At 43.6% G+C, this 21,234-nt stretch overlaps 1 protein-coding gene across 1 annotated transcript in view; it reads right to left on the reverse strand.

The window, feature by feature from the left end:
• The window catches only part of LOC138666585 (zinc finger protein Xfin-like), a 162,944-nt gene that overhangs the window by 104,296 nt on the left and 37,414 nt on the right, over positions 1-21,234 (reverse strand). Inside the window, exons 7-9 of the mRNA XM_069754786.1 lie at positions 16,327-17,376; positions 6,335-6,433; positions 5,625-5,972 (exon numbers count right to left, since the gene is read on the reverse strand). Coding sequence (XP_069610887.1) covers positions 5,625-5,972; positions 6,335-6,433; positions 16,327-17,376 — 1,497 coding nt within the window. The remainder of the gene's footprint in view (positions 1-5,624; positions 5,973-6,334; positions 6,434-16,326; positions 17,377-21,234) is intronic.

Consider the following 21,234-nt stretch of genomic DNA (forward strand, 5'->3'; position numbering starts at 1 on the left):
ACGCTATAAAAGTAAATCAAACCCCCCTTCATCACCCCGTTACTTAGGGAAAAATAATAAAATGTAAAAAAATGTATTTATTTCCATTTTCCCGTTAGGGCTAGGGTTAGGGCTAGGGTTAGGGCTAGGGTTAGGGTTAGGGCTAGGGTTGGGGTTAGGGTTTCAGTTATAATTGGGGGTTTCCACTGTTTAGGCACATCAGGGGCTCTCCAAACGCGACATGGCGTCCGATCTCAATTCCAGCCAATTCTGCTTTGAAAAAGTAAAACAGTGCTTCTTCCCTTCTGAGTTCTCCTGTGTGCCCAAACAGTGGTTTCCCCCAACATATGGGGTATCAGCGTTCTCAGGACAAGTTGGACAACAACTTTTGGGGTCCAATTTGTCCTGTTACCCTTGGGAAAATAAAAACATAGGGGATAAAATATCATTTTCGTGGAAAAAAAATATTTTTTATTTTCACGTCTCTGCGTTATAAACTGTAGTGAAACACTTGTTGGTTCAAAGCTCTCACAACACATCTAGATAAGTTCCTTGGGGGGTCTAGTTTCCAATATGGGGTCACTTGTGGGGGGTTTCTACTGTTTAGGTACATCAGGGGCTCTGCAAATGCAACATGACGCCTGCAGACCAATCCATCTAAGTCTGCATTTCAAATGGCGCTCCTTCCCTTCCGAGCTCTGCCGTGCGCCCAAACAGTGGTTCCCCCCAACATATGGGGTATCAGCGTTCTCAGGACAAGTTGGACAACAACTTTTGGGGTCTAATTTGTTCTGTTACCCTTGGGAAAATAAAAACGTGGGGGCTAAAATATCATTTTCGTGGAAAAAAAATATTTTTTATTTTCACGGCTCTGCGTTATAAACTGTAGTGAAACACTTGTTGGTTCAAAGCTCTCACAACACATCTAGATAAGTTCCTTGGGGGGTCTAGTTTCCAATATGGGGTCACTTGTGGGGGGTTTCTACTGTTTAGGTACATCAGGGGCTCTGCAAATGCAACATGACGCCTGCAGACCAATCCATCTAAGTCTGCATTTCAAATGGCGCTCCTTCCCTTCCGAGCTCTGCCATGCACTCAAACGGTGGTTCCCCCCACATGTGGGGTATCAGCGTACTCAGGACAAATTGGACAATAACATTTGTGGTCCAATTTCTCCTGTTACCCTTGGGAAAAAAAAATTGCGGGCTAAAACATCATTTTGTGGAAAGAAAAAATGATTTTTTCATTTTCACAATGCTACATTCTAAACTTTAGTGAAACAATTGGGGGTTAAAAGTGCTCACCACACATCTAGATAAGTTCCTTAGGGGGTCTTCTTTCCAAAATGGGGTCACTTGTGGGGGGTTTCCACTGTTAAGGCACGTCAGGGGCTCTCCAAATGCGACATGGCGTCCGATCTCAATTCCAGCCAATTTTGCATTGAAAAGTCAAATGGCACTCCTTCCCTTCCGAGCTCTGCCATGCGCTCAAACAGTGGTTTATCCCCATATATGAAGTATCGGCGTACTCAGGACAAATTGCACAACAACTTTTGGGGTCCAATTTATCCTGTTACCCTTGGGAAAATAAAAAATTTGGGGCAAAAAGATCATTTTTTGTGAAAATTAATATAAAATTTTTTTTACGGCTCTACATTATAAACTTCTGTGAAGCACTTGGAGGTTCAAAGTGCTCACCACACATCTAGATTAGTTCCTTAGGGGGTCTACTTTCCAAAATGGTGTCACTTGTGGGGGTTTCCACTGTTTAGGCACATCAGGGGCTCTCCAATCGTGACATGGGCTCCGATCTCAATTCCAGCAAATCTTGCATTGAAAAGTCAAATGGCGCTCCTTCCCTTCCGAGCTCTGCCATGTGCCCAAACAGTGGTTTACCCCCACATATGGGGTATTGGCGTACTCAGGACAAATTGTACAACGACTTTTGTGGTCCAATTTCTCCTGTTACCCTTGGTAAAATGAAACAAATTGGACCTGAAGTAAAAATTTTGTGAAAAAAAAGTTAAATGTTCAATTTTTTTAAACATTCAAAAAATTCCTGTGAAGCACCTGAAGGGTTAATACATTTTTTGAATGTGGTTTTGAGCACCTTGAGGGGTGCAGTTTTTAGAATGGTGTCACTTTTGGGCATTTTCTGTCATATAGACCCCTCAAAGTCACTACAAGTGTGAGGTGGTCCGTAAAAAAATGGTTTTGCAAATTTTGTTGCAAAAATGAGAAATCGCTGGTCAACGTTTAACCCTTATAACGTCCTAACAAAAAAAAATTATGTTTCCAAGATTGTGCTGATGTAAAGCAGACATGTGGGAAATGTTGTTTATTAACTATATTATGTGATATAACTCTAATTTAAGGGCATAAAAACTAAGAGTTTGAAAATTGCTAAATTTTCATAATTTCCGACAAATTTTTGTTTTTTTCACAAATAAATGCAAGTCATATCGAAGAAGTTTTACCACTATCATGAAGTACAATATGTCACGAGAAAACAATGTCTGAATCACCAGGATCCGTTCAAGCGTTTACGAGTTGTGACCTCATAAAGTGACAGTGGTCAGAATTGTAAAAATTGGCCCTGTCACTTAGGTGAAAACAGGCTTTGGGGTGAAGGGGTTAAGGAAGTCTGTGCTGGTTTATTTGCTTTATAACCCAGCAGCAACAACAAAAAGTAAATAGCACTGGGAGCAGACAAAATCATCAGCACACAATGTCCTTAAGGTACCATCACATTAAGCTACGCTACAGCGATATAGGCAACGATGCCGATCGCTGCAGCGTTGCTGTGTGGTCGCTGGAGAGCTGTCACAGAGACAGCTCTCCAGCGACCAACGATGCCGAAGTCCCCTGGTAACCAGGGTAAACATCGGGTTACTAAGTGCAGGGCCGCGCTTAGTAACCCGATATTTACCCTGGTTACCAGTGTAAATGTAAAAAAAAAAAAAACACTACATACTGTACTTACATTCCGGTGTCTGTCCCCCGGCCTCAGCTTCCCTGCACTGTGTGAGCGCCGGCCGGCCGTAAAGCAGAGCGGTGACGTCACCGCTGTGCTTTACGGCCGGCCGGCGCTCACAGTCAGTGGGGGAAGCTCACGGCGAGGGGACAGACACCGGAATGTAAGTATGTAATGTTTGTTTTTTTTACATTTACACTGGTAACCAGGGTAAATATCGGGTTACTAAGCGCTGCCCTGCGCTTAGTAACCCGATGTTTATCCTGGTTACCAGTGAAGACATCGCTGAATCGGCGTCACACACGCCGATTCAGCAATGTCTGCGGGAGATCCAGCGACGAAATAAAGTTCTGGCCTTTCTGCTCCGACCAACGATGTCACAGCAGGATCCTGATCGCTGCTGCGTGTCAAACACAACGATATCGCTATTCAGGACGTTGCAACGTCACAGATCGCTAGCGATATCGTTGTAAAGTTGTTCAGTGTGAAGGTACCTTTAGCCGAGGCTCTCTGCTCCCTCAGGCCAGTGGGCACACAAGCTGCGGCAATGTCCAGCACGCATGCTCGGTCTGGAGCCACACACACAGGAGGCCTTCTACCTCCCAAGACACAGCACTGTGCCAAATAACAGTTTCCATTATATAGGCTGTAACCATACCCACAGGTGAGGTTTTTGGGTAGACAGACCCGACCATCTCTCATAGCTACCTGCAACCCGGACACAGATGATCTAAGGCTGGGTTCACATTGCGTTCTGCGCCTCCGTTAAACGGACGTTACACCGCGGCATAACGTGGTGTAATGTAGTCCGTTAACGCCGCCATTGAAAGCAATGTCGGATGCATCGCTAGCGCACGCCCACAATGGGCATGCGCTAGCCATGTGCCGTCATTGAGTGACGGACCCTGAGACGCGGGCTGCAGCGTTTCCGAGTCCGTCACCGCTAGCGCAGATAGAGCTAGCAGATGCTTTATCTGCGCTAGCGCTGCAAAACCAGCACTTGCGTTAACAGCAGCCCGTTAACGTATGTGTTGAACGGGCTGCTGTTAATGCAATGTGAACCCAGCCTAAACGACATCTTAGTGCTTGCGTGCTCTAAAGAAAAAATACTCCGGGTTACATCACAGGGAGCCGCCATCCCTGTGACACATATCACCCATTAGCCTCCTTACATACCTCTCCCTCTGCGTAAAGCCGTGGGGCTTGGCACCTTCTCTTACCCGACCAGAGACCCTTCTCGGTCGTCTGTGGAAATATCTGTCCCCGGCGCTGTGCTTCTCTGCTCTGGCTGTGAGCACAGCGGCCAGAAAGCAGAGCGGTGACGTCACCGCTCTGCTTTCCGGCTGCCCGGAGCTCACAGCCAGAGCAGAGAAGCCCAGCGCCGGGGACAGACAGCGGTAGGTAAGTATGTAGCGTTTGTTTTTTTTATTTTAACGATGGTAACCAGGGTAAACATCGGGTTACTAAGAGCGGCCCTGCGCTTAGTAACCCGATGTTTACCCTGGTTACCAGCGAAGACATCGCTGAATCGGCGTCACACACGCCGATTCAGCGATGTCAGCGGGACCTCAACAATCAAAAAATGGCCCAGGCCATTCCGACACGACCAGCGATCTCACAGCAGGGGCCTGATCGCTGGTACGTGTCACACATAGCGACATCGCTACTGAGATCGCTGTTGCGTCACAAAACTTGTGACTCAGCAGCGATCTCGCTAGCGATCTCGCTATGTGTGACGGGGCCTTTATTCAAAATTTCCTCCATCACTTTTCCCAGTCTCGCAATTATTTTCCTTAATTGATTTCTGGGCACTTGAACGATGTCTTCCACCAACCCCGGCCAACTGTGAGCCTTCCTTGCATGCTCCAGACGTTGAGCGGCTTCCTTATTCCTTAACAGGAACATCTATTTTGTGCAAAGTCAGCGTAGGTGCATGTCACTCAGGATAGCCACCCGCTTTACTGTGACTTCCCTAGTCGATAGTATAACTAACTGCTTAGAGTCTGGGGCCAAGTTTACACTATACACTTCCACCGCCTTTCTAAATGCCTCATACACAGCCTCACTGGCACAAGCGTATCGCCTGTCCTCGGGTACCTCTACCATGCACTGGAAAAGTGAAGTCTCACCTTCTTGGACATCGTGTTTGACGTCGTCCTGAGAGTCAGAGCGTTTTTTCAAGATATCGACTTCCTTCCCCTGTGAGGCTGTCTGTGTAGCACTTCCCCTGCTGAATTTCTTCCTCCCTGGAGGTCACCTCTTTGGCCAGTCTCTCCAGCTCACTATCCTTCTTTGTGATCAGATCGAGAGAGTGCGACAGTTCATTCTGTAAAGTGGAGAGCTCGTTTTTTTGGTTGTCCTTGTATTTCTAGAGCTGGGCCTTAGCCTCCTGCTTGATCTTAAGCTCTCAAAGAGCTTTATCCCGCTCCCCTGCCAGGCAGCGATGCTCATCCTCTCTCCAGAGAAGCGCCTGCCGATGCTTCTCATGTGCCTCTCTGACACTTGCGTTCTTCTACACCAAGTCTGTGGACAGTTCCCGGTGGGCTTGTTCACGTTGTTTCCTCGCTTTCCACATTGAACTTATTTTTGACTCCAAGGCCGCAATTTTCTCCAATTTCTGTTCTTCCAGACGCTTTAATTTGGCCCGTAAATCTGCCAATTTTGATTCTCACGAAAAAACTCTCTGGCGAGGTCCTGGAACTCCTGCGCTTTGTTGCAGCAGGTCATTTCCAGCTGAGACACGTGTTCTTTGTCCTCCTGCTGAGCAGATCGCAGCTTTTCCTCGATATAGCAGATGGTATAAAGCAGCTTCTGCTCCTGTGCTTCCTTCTCTCTGAGCTGAGCCTTGGCTTCCAAGAGCTCGGACTCCAGATGAAGCAACTGATCCCGCTGCACAAAGTTGGCAGCTTCCATACTCAACATCTTCAACCTCTCGTTCGCCAGCTGCTGACAGACTTTGCCTTGCTCTTCTTTTAAGCTTTGGACGCGCGCTTCTACATGGCAGGAGCTGTCGGCTCGCTCTTTCCGTGTGCACATTTCTTTAGTCAGTTTGTCGATTTGATCCTCTCGTTGTCAGGTGATAGCGGTCGATTCGGACAGCTTCTCCTGCAGGCTCTCCGTTTTTTCTCTGAGTTCTTCTACTACTGCGATTTCCGGTGTTGGATCTCTACCGCCACCCTGTGTCCGTTTTATCTTCCGCATGTCATCGACTACCTCTGTGCTGGGGTTTGTCAGTGGTAAAGTGAACTCCTTATCAAGGACATTAACCTTGTTGGCCACTAACCCTGTCTATTTTTCATCCCACTTCTGGTAGAGTGTAACCTGTCCTGCCTTTCTGCAGCCGCTGTGCCCTTGCGACAAGAGGAAGACCTGCCATTTGTACCTGGCTCCACCTTACCGCCCTCTTTTTCCCTTGCGTCACAGTCTGTATGGAAGTCACCACTACTCACCCACAGCTGTCGGACCCCTTTCCTGGAGCTACCTTGTTTTCAACGGTCACACATTTGGTCACCCCAGCTAAGTCCCTGAGTTGGCCAGACCCACAGTGTTCCCTGGTCATCCTTAACTTTGGGATATCGACCTTAGGGAGTGCTACCTCCTCCTGTTTATGCATCACACCACCAGGGACCCCTACAGCCGCCTGTTCTGGAGAGGCTCCCTTAGGGTCATTCCGGCTCCCCTCTGAGTAATTCGACACCCCCCCTTTCCTCCCACAAGTCCCAGAACCATTTAAAATCCCGGCCTATTATAATAGGATATGACAAGTCCAGGACTACAGGGACGTCATGGCTGGTAAGAATCGTTGGTGTCTCAATGATTACCCTGGACATCCGATAATCCCTAGGAACCCCATGGATACAGTGGGCCTCCATCTTCCTTTCGGCGATCCAATAGACAGGGAGTGTGGCGCTCACCAGGGTCACCTGGCTTCCTGGGTCCAGCCACGCACTTTCCATTGACTTCTACAGAACAGCTCTGTGACATCTTTTCAGATGGAAAGTTCGAACATAATCCCGGATATGCGCTGTTCGAACACTGATCCCAGCAACAGTCACTCGGCACTTTCGCCGCTGCCCCTTTTTGGGCCACCACCCCTTTTTGGGTCACCGCCCCCTTTTGGGCAACCATACCTCCTTGGGGTGCACGCCGTGGACTCCCCATGGCCCTCTCAGGCTCCTCACCACCTCAACACGTTAGTCTATCTGCCCCAACAGTTCCAGACAGTGCAGCTCCGCACTGCTTCGCAAGGCTCTGCCCAGCCTTGCAAAGCTCTGCATGGCTACACTTCACGAGGATCTGCACTGCTCTGCCTGGCTCTGCATGGCTCCACAAGGTTCTGTACCTTTCTGCACTGCCTGGAGTTCTTGGACCAGACGATCCACAGCAAGCCGCCCGGAGTTCGTGGACCCGCCGATCTACCACAAGCTTCCTGGAGTTAGTGGACCAACCGATCCACAGCAAACACCTGCTGAAATCCTCCCAGGTGCCTCCTGGACCGATGCCCGCAGTCTCGCACCTTTTATAAGGATCGTACTCACTCAGCTGCTGCAGGAGGCGTGTTTCTTTAACCCCTTCACGACATGCGCCGTACTAGTACTGCACATGCCGTGTCACCCCCTTTGTTTTGTACAGCTGACATGTGCGCGCAATAGCGGCGGGTGAAATCGCTATTCACCCGCCGCTATTAACCTGTTAAATGCCGCTGTCAAACACAGACAGCGGCATTTAACTACCGCATCCGGCCGGGCGGCCGGAAATGACGTCATCGCCGACCCCCGTCACATGATCGGGGGTCGGCGATGCATCAGGAAGGTAACCATAGAGGTCCATGAGACCTCTATGGTTACTGATGCAAGCCTGCTGTGAGCGCCCCCCTGTGGTCGGCGCTCACAGCACACCTGCATTTCAGCTACATAGCAGCGATCTGATGATCGCTGTTATGTAGCTGAGCCGATCAAGTGGTGCCAGCTTCTAGCCTCCCATGGAGGCTATTGAAGCATGGCACAAGTAAAAAAAAAATGTTTTTAAAAATATGAAAAAAATATAAAAAATATAAAAGTTTAAATCACCCCCCTTTCGCCCCATCCTAAATAAAACAATTAAAAAAAAAATCAAACATACACATATTTGGTATCATCGTGTTCAGAATCGCCCGATCTATCAATTAAAAAAAAAGCATTAACCTGATCGCTAAACGGCGTAGCGAGAAAAAAATCCGAAACGCCAGAATTACGTTTTTTTGGTCGCCGCGACATTGCATTAAAATGCAATAACGGGCGATCAAAAGAACGTATCTGCGCAAAAATGGTATCATTAAAAACATCAGCTCGACACGCAAAAAATAAGCCCTCACCCGACCCCAGATCACGAAAAATGGAGACGCTACGGGTATCGGAAAATGGCACTTTTTTTTTTTTTTTAGCAAAGTTTGGAATTTTTTTTCACCACTTAGATAAAAAATAACCTAGTCATGTTAGGTGTCTATGAACTCGTAATGACATAGAGAATCATAATGGCAGGTTAGTTTTAGCATTTAGTGAACCTAGCAAAAAAGCCAAACAAAAAACAAGTGTGGGATTGCACTTTTTTTGCAATTTCACCGCACTTGAAATTTCTTTCCCGTTTTCTAGTAAAAGACATGGTAAAACCAATGGTGTCGTTCAAAAGTACAACTTGTCCCGCAAAAAATAAGCCCTCACATGGCCATATTGACGGAAAAATAAAAAAGTTATGGCTCAGGGAAGGAGGGAAGTGAAAAACGAAAACGCAAAAATGAAAAAGGGCCGCGACTTGAAGGGGTTAAGGAAGTCTGTGCAGGTTTATTTACTTCATAACCCAGCAGCAACAACAAAAAGTAAATGGCCCTTGGAGCAAAAAAAAAAAAAAAACACAATGTCTTTAGCCGAGACTCTCTGTTCCCTCAGGCCAGTGGGAACACAGGCTGAGGCAATGTCCAGCACGCAGGCTCGGTCTGCAGCCACACACACAGGAGGCCTTCTACCTCCCAAGACACAGCACTGTGCCAAACAGCCTCCATTATGTAGGCTGTAACCACACCCACAGTTGAGGTTTGTGGGTAGCCAGACCCATCCATCTCTCATAGCTACCCGCAAACTGGACCCAGATGCACTAAACAACATCTTAGTGCTTACATGCACTAAAGAAAAAATACTCTAGGTTACATAACAGGGAGCAGCCATCCCTGTGACACATACCTCCAATTGATTACGCGGCTATTAGCCTCCTTACAATAGATATAAAGAAATTAGATATATAATAGAAAAGATAGATGCCCTGGAGATATATAATTTCACAACCCACCTACATATTATAAACTTGCACCCTTTATTGCCTTTCATGTGGAGTTTATTATATAGCTTTTTAGGCTTGTTTAAAAATACCAGCCCGGAGCCACCCCAGAAGTGGAGAATCAGATGAGATGCTCCAATTCTGAAGCTTTGCCTTTGCTCTTCCCATTGCCCTTGTGCGGAGGAAATCAGGGTACTAGGGCTTAGAGTTGATATCAACTGTGAATTGTTCAAAAACACAGCTCACCTCAAACCCTGTTGTTAGTAATAGAGAGGTGTCTATCAGACACCTTCACTACTAACCTAGTAATAAAAAGTAAAACACAGACACAAGAATATATTGTTTAAAAAAAACACGTCTCAACGCTTTCTCTGGTTCAAGAATTTAATTAAAAAGAAATGCAGGTCCAACGCAGTCCAGATAATCCAACATAGTCCACAAATGGAAACCTGAAAAACATAAAAATTTATCTTTAATATTCTTTATTTTTTTATATAGCCCTAACATATTCCGTGAAACCAGAACACATGAGCTGCGCGCACAGTGAACAAGCCCGTAGAGACATGTTCACACCACGAAGAAACTTGAAAACACAAAAAAGCACAGTAAAACCAAAAACACTCTGTTGCAAAAAAAAATCACAGTGGACAGCAAGTGCCGGTAAAAAGATGGAAAAAACAGGATATTTGGTTGATACGTTTTTTGCAAAAAATGTATTTTAAGCCACTCTGCCAAACGTCAAGGTATACCCATATCAGAGCAGTCCTAGCTAATGTATGTAATCCCTATCTCATGTATTTAAAGGGAACCTGTCAACTGAATTTGGCGGGACTGGTTTTGGGTCATATGGGCAGAGTTTTTGGGTGTTTGTTTCACCCTTTCCTTACCCGCTGGCTGCATGCTGGCCGCAATATTGGACTGAAGTTCATTCTATGTCCTCCGTAGTACACCCCTCCATAAGGCAAGATTGCACCTTGTGCAGGCATGTACTACGGAGGACAGAGAATGAACTTCAATCCAATATTGCGGCCAGCATGCAGCCAGCGGGTAAGGAAAGGGTGAATCAAACACCCCAAAACTCCGCCCATATGACCCAAAACCAGTCCCGCCAAATTCAGGTGACAGGTTCCCTTTAAAAAACCAAAAACACATGGGCTACTTGCACAGTGAACAAGTCTGCAGAAACCTGTTCACACCACCAAAGAACTTGAAGACACAAAAGCGCACAGAGAGGTAAAAAAATAGTATTTTTTTACCTCTCTGTGCGCTTTTGTGTCTTCAAGTTCATTGGTGGTGTGAACAGGTTTCTGAAGACTTGTTCACTGTGCAAGTAGCCCATGTGTTTTTGGTTTTATAATTGTTCTGTTGTTTCTACAAGACTGGGGAGTCCACCACTCCTCTGTGGGTCATTTGCATTGTAGCTGTTCCATCCTGCATGTTCTACATGGATATTTTCTCTCTGAATCCTGCTCATACAGGTACTATACAGATGATCAGGTTTTTAAATACATCAGATAGGGATTATATACATTAGATAGGACTGTTCTATTATGGGTATACCTTGGCGATTGGTGGAGCAGCTTAACATACTTTTTTTGCAAAAAAACGTATTAAGTAAATACCCTGTATTTTTTCATTTTTTGACAAGCACTTGCTTATTTACTGTGACTTTTTTACAACAGAGTATTTTATGACCTCTCTGTGCGCTTTTGTGTCCTCATGTATTTAAAACCTGGTCATATGTACAATACCTGTATGAGCAGGATTCAGAAAAGGAATGTCCATGTGGACACGCTGGACAGAACGGGTCCTGTGCGCACAGCTCAAAAAAAGAGGGGTGGAGGCATCCCCAGTCTTGTGGACACAAGAAAACAATTATGTGAAACCAGAACACATGAGCTGCGTGCACAGTGAACAAACCCGTAGAGACATGTTCACACCACCAAGAGACTTGAAAACACAAAAAAGCACAGTAAAACCAAAAACACTAACATATTCCGCAGCACCCATTATCATCGCTGTCCCTGATGGGGCTCACAGTCGAAATTCCCTATCAGTATGTCTTTGGAATGTGGGAGGAAATCGGAGTACCTGGATGAAACCCACGCAAATACTGGGAGAACATACAAACTCCTTGCAGATGTCCTTGATGGGATTTGAACCCAGGACTCCAGCGCTGCAAGGTCGCAGTGCTAACCACTAAGCCACCATGCTGCCCTGCCCTAAAAAGAGAGAAATAAAAACAAGTCACTGTCCCTCGTTCCCCAATGTGTAAAAAACAGGTCCTATGGAGGACCAACGTAGTCCAGCGCTTACTACAACATTCCCTGAATCCGTCATAGAAAGCCTATGGAGCCTCGTTCTGAAGCTCGATAGGCTTTAGCAGCCATCACTCTGCGAGATGTGGTTGCTCTGAAGAGCGGTGACATCAGTAACGTTACCGCTCATCAGATTTGCCAGGTCACACAGAGGGCAGCATAACTCGGTGACTCTGATGTATAAATGACAGAAATAGTTTCCTTTTGGGATTGTTAAAACATAACATTTGTTTGTTAGTTGGATATTATCATGGTCTGACGTGCCTCTATATAACATGATTGGCAAGGGAATTAGTGCCCACAAATTGGCTTCTTCTTTATAAATGATTTAGAACATTGTTTCCCTGTGTACCAGAATACTTGAACATCCTAGTTACCTACTATTTCCATATTGTAGCTCAAATTACAACCTTAGAAGCCCTATCTAATAACCCTTCTTTTGTTAAAAATCAGTTAAATTCCCCAATACACATATATAACAAATGGTATCTAGAAGATTATCGATGGTGTTTTGAGCTAAGTCCACTGACATGCGCATTTGAATTAATATATTTGGAAACGAAGTCCAAAGACATGCACATCAGCGTCTTAGCTGATGTACACTGTATCTTCATGTTTCACATGCACAGTGATAGTCTTAGCCACTGCGCAGATGCCATGTCAGTGTTCCAAGATAGGCCAAGTGACGTTTCAGCTTCATGACGCACGCTATGACCATTGGTCATTGAGGTCTCTCCCTATGGAGTTTGCAGTGATTCAGTCAGACTGCCATATGTCCGAGGATCGCATCACAATACTCACACTGGCCTTCTTCTCTCCTGACCTGAGCGTGACAGCTGCATAGAAATACATACTGTCACAATCAGGTCAGAAGAGCAGATGTCCAGTCCGAGGATTGCGATGTGATCCTCGGGTTAGTAATATGGCAGTCGTCTGCACCCAATCAGTGAGGTGGGTGGGATTATGGTTGGGGGATGGTGTGGATATTCATTTGGCATTTACATATGTTTTTTATAGGCAGCGCGCATTTTACTGCAAAATGAATACTAATTCTTTTCCCCTATCCTAAATAGGGTTTTCACATAATGTTGCATGAACCGGTCACCAGCCAGTGTGTGTACAAGTAGTGATACAGAGGGCTATTAAGAGCATGGAGGGTGCGTGAACAGATACTATGAGGGTCATGATTTTGAACATTTTAAACATTATATACGCTCTTGTTAGCGAACCCTTAAGGAGACTGTCAGCACAGATTTACTGTTCAAACTAAGTACCAGTGAACAAAGGCATGGCCAATCATTTAAATATACCTTACCAACTGCTTGTTTTCCCTTAATATCTACACACTCTTCTTTGGCAGTTCTGGCTTCATAAAGACAGAGAAAGGCAGAGATAGATAGAAAACGAGCATGTGGGAAGGTGTATTTAAATGATTGGCCCCGCCATGATATACCAAGTGCCTGTACTTGGTTTGTACCGTCATTCTAGACTCACATAGTCTGCTTAAGGTTCCCATTCCTTACTATCCAGGAGCACAGCAACAGGTGCTTGTTACTTCCATAATGTGCAGTTTGTTCTCCATTCCTGGTAAAGATTTGAATTGTCACTGACCACGTTCTTCAGTCTTCTGCCTGTTCTAATTCTCTGCCTACAACCCCTGGCAAAAATTGTGGAATCACCAGCCTTGGAGGATGTTTATTAAGTTGTTTAATTTTGTAGAAAAGAAGCAGATCACAGACATGGCACAAAACTAAAGTAATTTCAAATGGCAACTTTCTGGCTTTAAAAAAAACACTAAAAGAAATCAAGAATGTGGTAGTCCTTAATGGTTACTTTTTGTAACCAAGCACAGGGTAAAAATTATGGAATCACTCAATTCTGAGGAAAAAATTATGGATTCACCCTGTAAATTTTCATACCCAAAAATAAAACCTGCATCAAATTAGATCTGCTCGTTAGTTTGCATCTAAAAAGGAGCAATCACACCTTGGAGAGCTGTTGCACCAAGTGGACTGACATGAATCATGGCTCCAACAGGAGAGATGTCAATTGAAACAAAGGAGAGGATTATCAAACTCTTAAAAGAGGGTAAATCATCACGCAATACTGCAAAAGATGTTGGTTGTTCAGTCAGCTGTGTCTAAAATCTGGACCAAATACAAACAACATGGTATGGTTGTTAAAGGCAAACACTGGTAGACCAAGGAAGACATCAAAGTGTCAAGACCGGAAATTTAAAGCAATATGTCTCCAAAACAGGAAATGCACAACAAAACAAATTAGGAACGATTGCGTGGAAACTGGAGTCAACGCCTGTAACCGAACTGTAAGAAACCGCCTAAAGGTAATGGGATTTACGTACAGAAAAGCTAAACGAAAGCCATCATTAACACCTAAACAGAAAAAAAAACAAGGTTACAATAGGCTAAGGAAAAGCAATCGTGGACTGTGGATGACTGGATGAAAGTCATATTCAGTGATGAATTGCGAATCTGCATTGAGCAGATGTTTGCCATGCTGTTTTGTGCATGGCAGTGCGGTAAACACTGATTCTGATCGGCAGTGAAATCATCACAGCCGGTCAGAGAGCCGTCAAATGACAGCGTGAGCGCCGCTGTGATCATAGGTATAAAGTTTACCTCCAGTACCTATACGTCCAAGGTCGTAAAGGGAATAAAAAAAGTGTCACACCAGATCCTCCTACAAATACAGAATAGATAAATTCTGCATTTTTGTGCGCACAGGCCGTTCCTGTTATTCCTTGAGATCTGATTACCTTCAGATCTGCAGGTGAAGCAGCATGTTGTAGATTTACCCATTTGCTGTCTTACTTCAGTATTATGACTGTAATTGCACAACCTCAGTGGAGTTCGGTCAAGTATTTGTATATATACCATATCGTCACAGAAGAAGGTACAAAGAAGAAATGGATCACGTATGTAAATAGTTTTGTGCAATATGAACATTTTTATTATTGTAATACAGAAAAGTTACATAAGTTTGTTAAAACATGAAGACTATAGATTGAAAGAAACTGAAATTAATGGCAGATCACTGAGATTGGGAGTCACAAATAAGAGGAAATGTTGGGTATTTTGGGAGTGTTTGAGAGTAAAATTGCAATACTCTTGTCCATATAGTGAATACATAAATATTTAACAATGTGAATTATTCAATGCACATTGAATATTGCTCTTTAATTTATTTTAGATAGCTATTAGTAACTGCATATACAGTTGAAACTGAAATCAGAATAAACCTTTCCCGTTTTAGGTCAATTAGGATTACCATAACTATTAATATTTACCAAATTCCAGAATATTGAGAGAGAGAATGTTTTAAGGAATTTTCATTGCAAAGTCAAAAGTTTACATACATTTCATTAGTATTTGGTACCATTGCCCTTAAACTGAATGACTTGGGTCAAACATTTGAGATATCCTTCCTTAAGCCACTTTGTCCATTTGGAAGACCCATTTCTGCTCAAGCTTTAATTTCCTGGCTGATGTCTTGAGATGTTGCTTCAGTATCGCCACATAAGTGAAGTGCACCAGTCTCTCCTGCTGCAAAACAACCCTACAACATGATGCTGCCACCCCCGTGTTTCACAGTTGGGATGGTGTTAAGCTTCCAAGCTTTTCCCTTTTTTCTCCAAACGTAACGATGGTCATTATGCCCAAAAAGTTCAATTTCAGTTTTATCAGACCACAGTACATCTCTAAGAATTAAGGTTTTTGTGCCTGTGTGCATTTGGAAACATTAATCTGGCTTTTTTATGTTTCTTTTGGAGTAATGGCTTCTTCCTGGCAGAGTGGCCTTTCAGCCCATGTTGATACAGTACTCGTTTCACTGTGAATATTAATATAATCTTACCTGCTTCCGCCATCATCTTCACAAGGTCTTTTGCTTTTGTCCTTGGGTTGATATGCACATAAAGGACACGGCACGTTCATCTCTGGGGAACAGAACCCGTCTCCTTCCTGAGCGGTATGATGCCTGGACATTCACATCTTGTTTGCACTTGCGTATAATTTTTTGTACAGATGAACGAGGCACCTTCAGGTATCTTGGAATTGTACCCAAGGTGAGCCAGACTTGTGCAAGTCCACAATTATCTTCCTGGTATCTTGGCTGATTTCTTGAGACTTTCCCGTGATGCTACATAAAGAAGCAGTGTGTTTCAGGTGTAAATTAAAACACATCCAGAGGTGTGTCTCTAATTAACTCAGATGTTGGCAAAAAACCTATCAGAAGCTTCCAAACGCATTACATCATTATATGGGCAGTCCAGAATTGTTTAAAGGCATAGTAATCTTAGTGTATGTAAACTTTTGACTTTGCAGTAAGTAATAAAAATGGCATAAAACATTCTCTCTCTCTCATTATTCTGGCATTTGGAAAATATTAATAATTATGGTAAGCCCAATTGACCTAAAACATTAAGGTTTATTCTGATTTCATGTCAGATATTGAGAAAAACATGCATATGTTTCTTTTTTATATAGTGTATGTAAGATTCTAGTTTCAACAGTATTATTAATTCTAATGTTCTAAATTGCTTTCCCTTTCACTTGTTTTATTCTTTGACATTTATTCTTGTATGTTTCCTTGTACAGTTTCTCAAAATATATGGTATCTTCCCATGTAAGATTTTCATGGTATTCAAAAAAATATAAGTAAAATATTTATCATCTTCTGGGTATGATAATGGCTCCTCCCCGTGAGAGATTTTTGATCTTCAAGAATCAATTTGTGGGTAAAACATTTCCCACATACTGAACATGAACTATATTATGCTTTGTGTGAGTTCTCTGATGGGCAACTAAAATTGATTTTCGATTAAAACATCTTCCACATTCTGAACATGAATATGGTTTCTCCCCTGTGTGAGTCCTCCGGTGAATAACAAGATATGATTTCTGATTAAAATGTTTACCACATTCTGAACATGAAAATGGCTTCTCCCCTGTGTGCGTTCTCTGATGTGTAACAAGATGTGATTTATCTGAAAAACATTTCCCACATTCTGCGCATGAACAAGGCTTCTCCCCTGTGTGTATTTTCTGGTGTGTAACAAGATTTGATTTATTTGCAAAACATTTCCCACATTCAGAACATGAATATGGCTTCTCTCCTGTGTGAATTCTCTGGTGTACAACAAGAGTTGATTTATCTATAAAACATTTCCCACATTCTGAACATGAATATGGCTTCTCCCCTGTGTGAGTTCTCTGATGTGTAACAAGATGTGATTTATCTAAAAAACATTTCCCACATTCTGAACATAAATGTGGCTTCTCTCCTGAGTGAATTCTTTGGTGTTTAGCAAGTTTTGATTTAGCTGAAAAATGTTTACCACATTCTGAACATGAATATGGCTTCTCCCATGAATTAACCCTCTCATTTCTATTAAATTCTAATTTCTGGTTAAAATATTTCCCACATTCTGAAGAAAAAAATATTTTCTCCTCTGTGTCAACTTTTTGATGTGTAACAAAAGACATTTTTTTGGAAAAATTATTTCCATATTCTACACTTGACAATGGCTTCTTTGACGTTACAGACGTATGAGTTTTAATTCCTCTTTTGTGATTTTTCTTTTTCTTAAAAGTCTGTGATGAATCAGAAGTTTGGACCTGTCTAAAAGGATCAGATGATAAATCTTCTCTGTGAAGGGATGATGTTATATCTGGAGTAACGGTATTCACTTTAGTTATATCCTGTGTGATACCAAAGTCATCTGATTTAAAAGAACAAGATGTCAGTTGTTCCTCTGATCTCTCAATGCAGTCATCTGCTAAGAAAAAAAATTATTAATTTTGAATAAAATGTTCTTACAATAATATGTTTATAACATTTCTAAAATATTGTAGAAACTGCAATATAAGTAGAAAAAAATCAATTATTTATTAAAATAAAAACAATTCCCAATCTAACAATGCAACTCAAGGCAGGATTTTTTAAGTGACTTATTCCTGCTGCAGCAGTGCCAAACATACAGATGTGTTCAGCATTGCCGCAGAAGGAAAAAGCCACTGAAAAACTTAGGGTGTACTATGTGTTAGGCACTAATATGGCATATTTGCAATTTTCAATATGCAACAGCCACTATGTGCAAATGTTCAGAAAGTGCCTATGGGGTTAAAATAGTCACTACACCTATGAATGAAACCCCTGAGGAAAATGTCATATGTTTTCTAAAAGATAGGCCCCTGCAAGAAATTTAAAAAGTGACTTGTCTCCAAAACTAGATTTTGTAAATGTCCTTGAACACATGATAACTGGTTGTTAAACTTATTCAGTAAATTCTATTAACTTTCTGAATAACCGATTCAAATTTTACAATTCTGACCAATGTCACTTTCTTTGGTAATATCTCTGGAACGCTTCAACGGATCCCACTGCCTCCGAGACTGTTTTTTTGTGACATACTGTACTTCAAAAATGTATTTGATATAACTTAATATATTTGTGAAATAAAGCGGAAATTTGGCGAACATTTGTCAATTTTCAAACTTTTAATTTTATGCCCTTAGCCCCTTTCCGACATCGGGAGTAAATTTACGCCGAAGTCGGACTCCATCCCTTTGATGTTGGCTCCAGCGGTGAGTCCACATCTTTCCCTGCACATGACAGATGTTTTGAACAGCTGACATGTGCCCGGAACAGCCGCGGGTGGAATCGTGATCCACCCGCGGCTATTCACTCGTTAAATGCCGGTCTCAAACGCTAACAGCGGCATTTAACATGCGCTTCCAGCAGTCTTGCCGGAAATTCGCCCATCGGTGACCACGTTACGTGATTGCGGGTCACCGATGGGTTGGCATGACAACCAGAGGTTTCCTGGAGACCTCTATGGTTGTCAGTGTCAGATTGCTATGAGCTCCACCTGGTGGTAGCAAGTGAGCATATCTACTACATACAGATGATCTGATCATCACCTGTGTGTTTCTTTGTTGGGTAAAGAGAATTGGGCATCAGACTGCGCCGCTCACCTGTCAGAATGATGTACCAGTAGAGTCCAAGTAGATACAAGTAGATACAATAGAGAAATAGACTTTATTTCTATGCGTTTCGTGGCGATCACACCAATTCCTCAGGACAGTCTATACACATACACCACATACACAGTGTGTTATTAAGGCCGGGTTCACATTGCATCAATGGCAATGCGCTGATGGCATCCGTTACATAGCGGCACTAACGCTATGTAACGGATGTGTTAGCACACTCATTTACTGCCATTATGTAGCGTATCGCTAACGAATGTCATAATCGGCATGCGTAAGCGATGTGCCGTCATTCTGTGACGGATCCTCATACGTGGTCGGCAGCGTTTCGGGTCCGTCACCGCTAGTGCAGATGGAGCATCTGCACTAGCGCGATCGCATAACGCGATCTTTAAAAGGAACTTGCGTTATGCAGTCCTTTAACGCATGCGTTGAACGGACTGCACTTAATGCAATGTGAACCTGGCATTACAGGGAGAGAATCTGAGCAGATCTGCTTCTCTATTCTGTCTTGTATGAGTGTCAGTCATCACATTGGAGCGACCACTCTCTCGAAGTCTTAGTCACAGATTTTGAACTCTTAGCGCTGCTGTCTTTGCCAGCGCTATCCTGCTCCACCGCTGGTGGGTGCTCCTCATGTGCCGGGGACAACATTCTGAGCACATCTGCTCTGTGTCCCGGCTTCTTTTTTAAACATGCAGTGTTCTGAGTGCGCTGCTGGCCGCGCACCGGAAGTGCTCCAATCACTTCCGGTTCAGCGTGGCAGAGCGCACTTACCCATGCGACGCTGCCGCTGTTGCCTCCTAGCAGCGTGGAGTCGGCCGTTCCGCTCCATCAGCGTGCTCCACTCCTTAAGCCTGGCTTGCTGCCCAGAACCTGTCAGAAGATTATCAGACGAGGGGGAAGGCTGCATGCAGTGGCTCCCCCACCGCTGCTACTGATGCTGCAGCCCCCGCTGTTCACAATGGAGACCACACAGGAGGGTGCACAGCTTCAGGATTCCATACATGTAGGTATTCCAGGGATTTCCGATAGGAACAGGAAACCAACTGAGGAGGAGAGGGGGACCGCCCTTTTATCTCTGTAGGTTTCCTGTTCCCATGGGCGGGTCCCTCTCTCAAAGTGGGTGCTGTCGTGGCGAAGGGTAAAATGTGGATTAGTCACTCTGTTGGGCTCAGAAGAGCATTTGGATTTGGGAGCGCAGAATTTGCTGGATTTCTTTTGATGGGCGAGGAGCCATTTTACTTTACCAGAGCCTCTGTACTACCAGTAACGTGGAAGCATCCTATATTTCCATTGATAGAGGACGGACCTGATTGGTGAACGTTCCTTTTTTGTGGATTAAATTTAAGCTTTTGTTAGGAACATTTTACATGTTTGAGATCACATTTATCCGGCACTCTACTCTGAGCACTTACATCAGGGTTTCCATCTAAATCTCCAAGTGACGTAATTCAGATGAAACTCCCAAGGGATCCATTCACTATAATGAGGCAGCAGAGTTACTCTGGATTCCGTCTGGCCCCTGTTCAGTGGTGTCCTTCTTTTCAAAGGTGCACAAAACTGGCTGATGACACTTTTATGAACGCACAAAAAGATGGACACCGTCGGATCATAGGCCAGACAGCATGCACTGTGCCTCCATCTGCCTCATTATAGGGAATCTTCCTCCGGGAACCTTGTCTGAATCACGGATTTCAGAGATTTACATGGAAACCCCTGTGCAAGTACTCAGCGCAGAGCGTAGGAAAACTATGCGATGAGCCTTTCTGCGATATTTGGGAGGCAGAATGAACAAATCAACAGTAGGTGAAGAATTTTTTTAATTTATTTTTTACACTATTTCTCATGCGGTATAAGTGATGAGAAGACTTTATTATTCAGGTGGGTGCGATTACAGCATTATCAGATTTATATTGTATTTTTGTGTTTAGCTGCTGTCACACACTAAACGCTGCTTTTTTTGTAAAAATGCATCGGCATATTTCAAGAGCTCTAATTTTTCCATAATACTGCCTGTAGTGTGATGCGACAGCTTGTTTTTTTGCAGGGCGAATTGATGTTTTTATTGGTACCATATTTGGGCACATGACATTTTTTGATCGCTTTTAATTACAATTTTTGGGAGGCAGAATGAACAAACACCAGCAATTCGGGAATTGTTCTTTTGTTTGTTTTTTTATGCCGTTTCACGTGTGGTGAAATTGATAAGGCAGCAGGGTCAGTACTATTACAGTGACACCACATTTATAGTTTTTTCTGTGTTTTGGCGCTTTTACGCAATAAAAACTATTTTATAGAAAAAATAATTAGTTTTCCATCGCTTTATTCTGAGAGCTATAACTTTTTTATTTTTTACTCTGATGGAGCTGTATGGCACCTTGTTTTTTTGCGAGACAAGATGACATTTTACCATTTTCATTTACCGTATATACTCGAGTATAAGCCGACCCGAGTTTAAGCCGAGGCACCTACTTTTGCCACGGAAAACTGGGTAAGCTTATTGACTCGAGTATAAGCCGGGTAAGCATTGTCCCCTCATCCCTGTCCTGCTATGCATGGTCCCTCTTCCCTGTCCTGATATGAATGCCTCCCCATTCCTGCCCCTGTCTGCATGCCTCCCCTGTCCCCGTCATTGTATGCAT

The sequence above is a fragment of the Ranitomeya imitator genome, chromosome 2 (assembly GCF_032444005.1).
Source record: "Ranitomeya imitator isolate aRanImi1 chromosome 2, aRanImi1.pri, whole genome shotgun sequence".
NCBI lineage: Eukaryota > Metazoa > Chordata > Amphibia > Anura > Dendrobatidae > Ranitomeya > Ranitomeya imitator.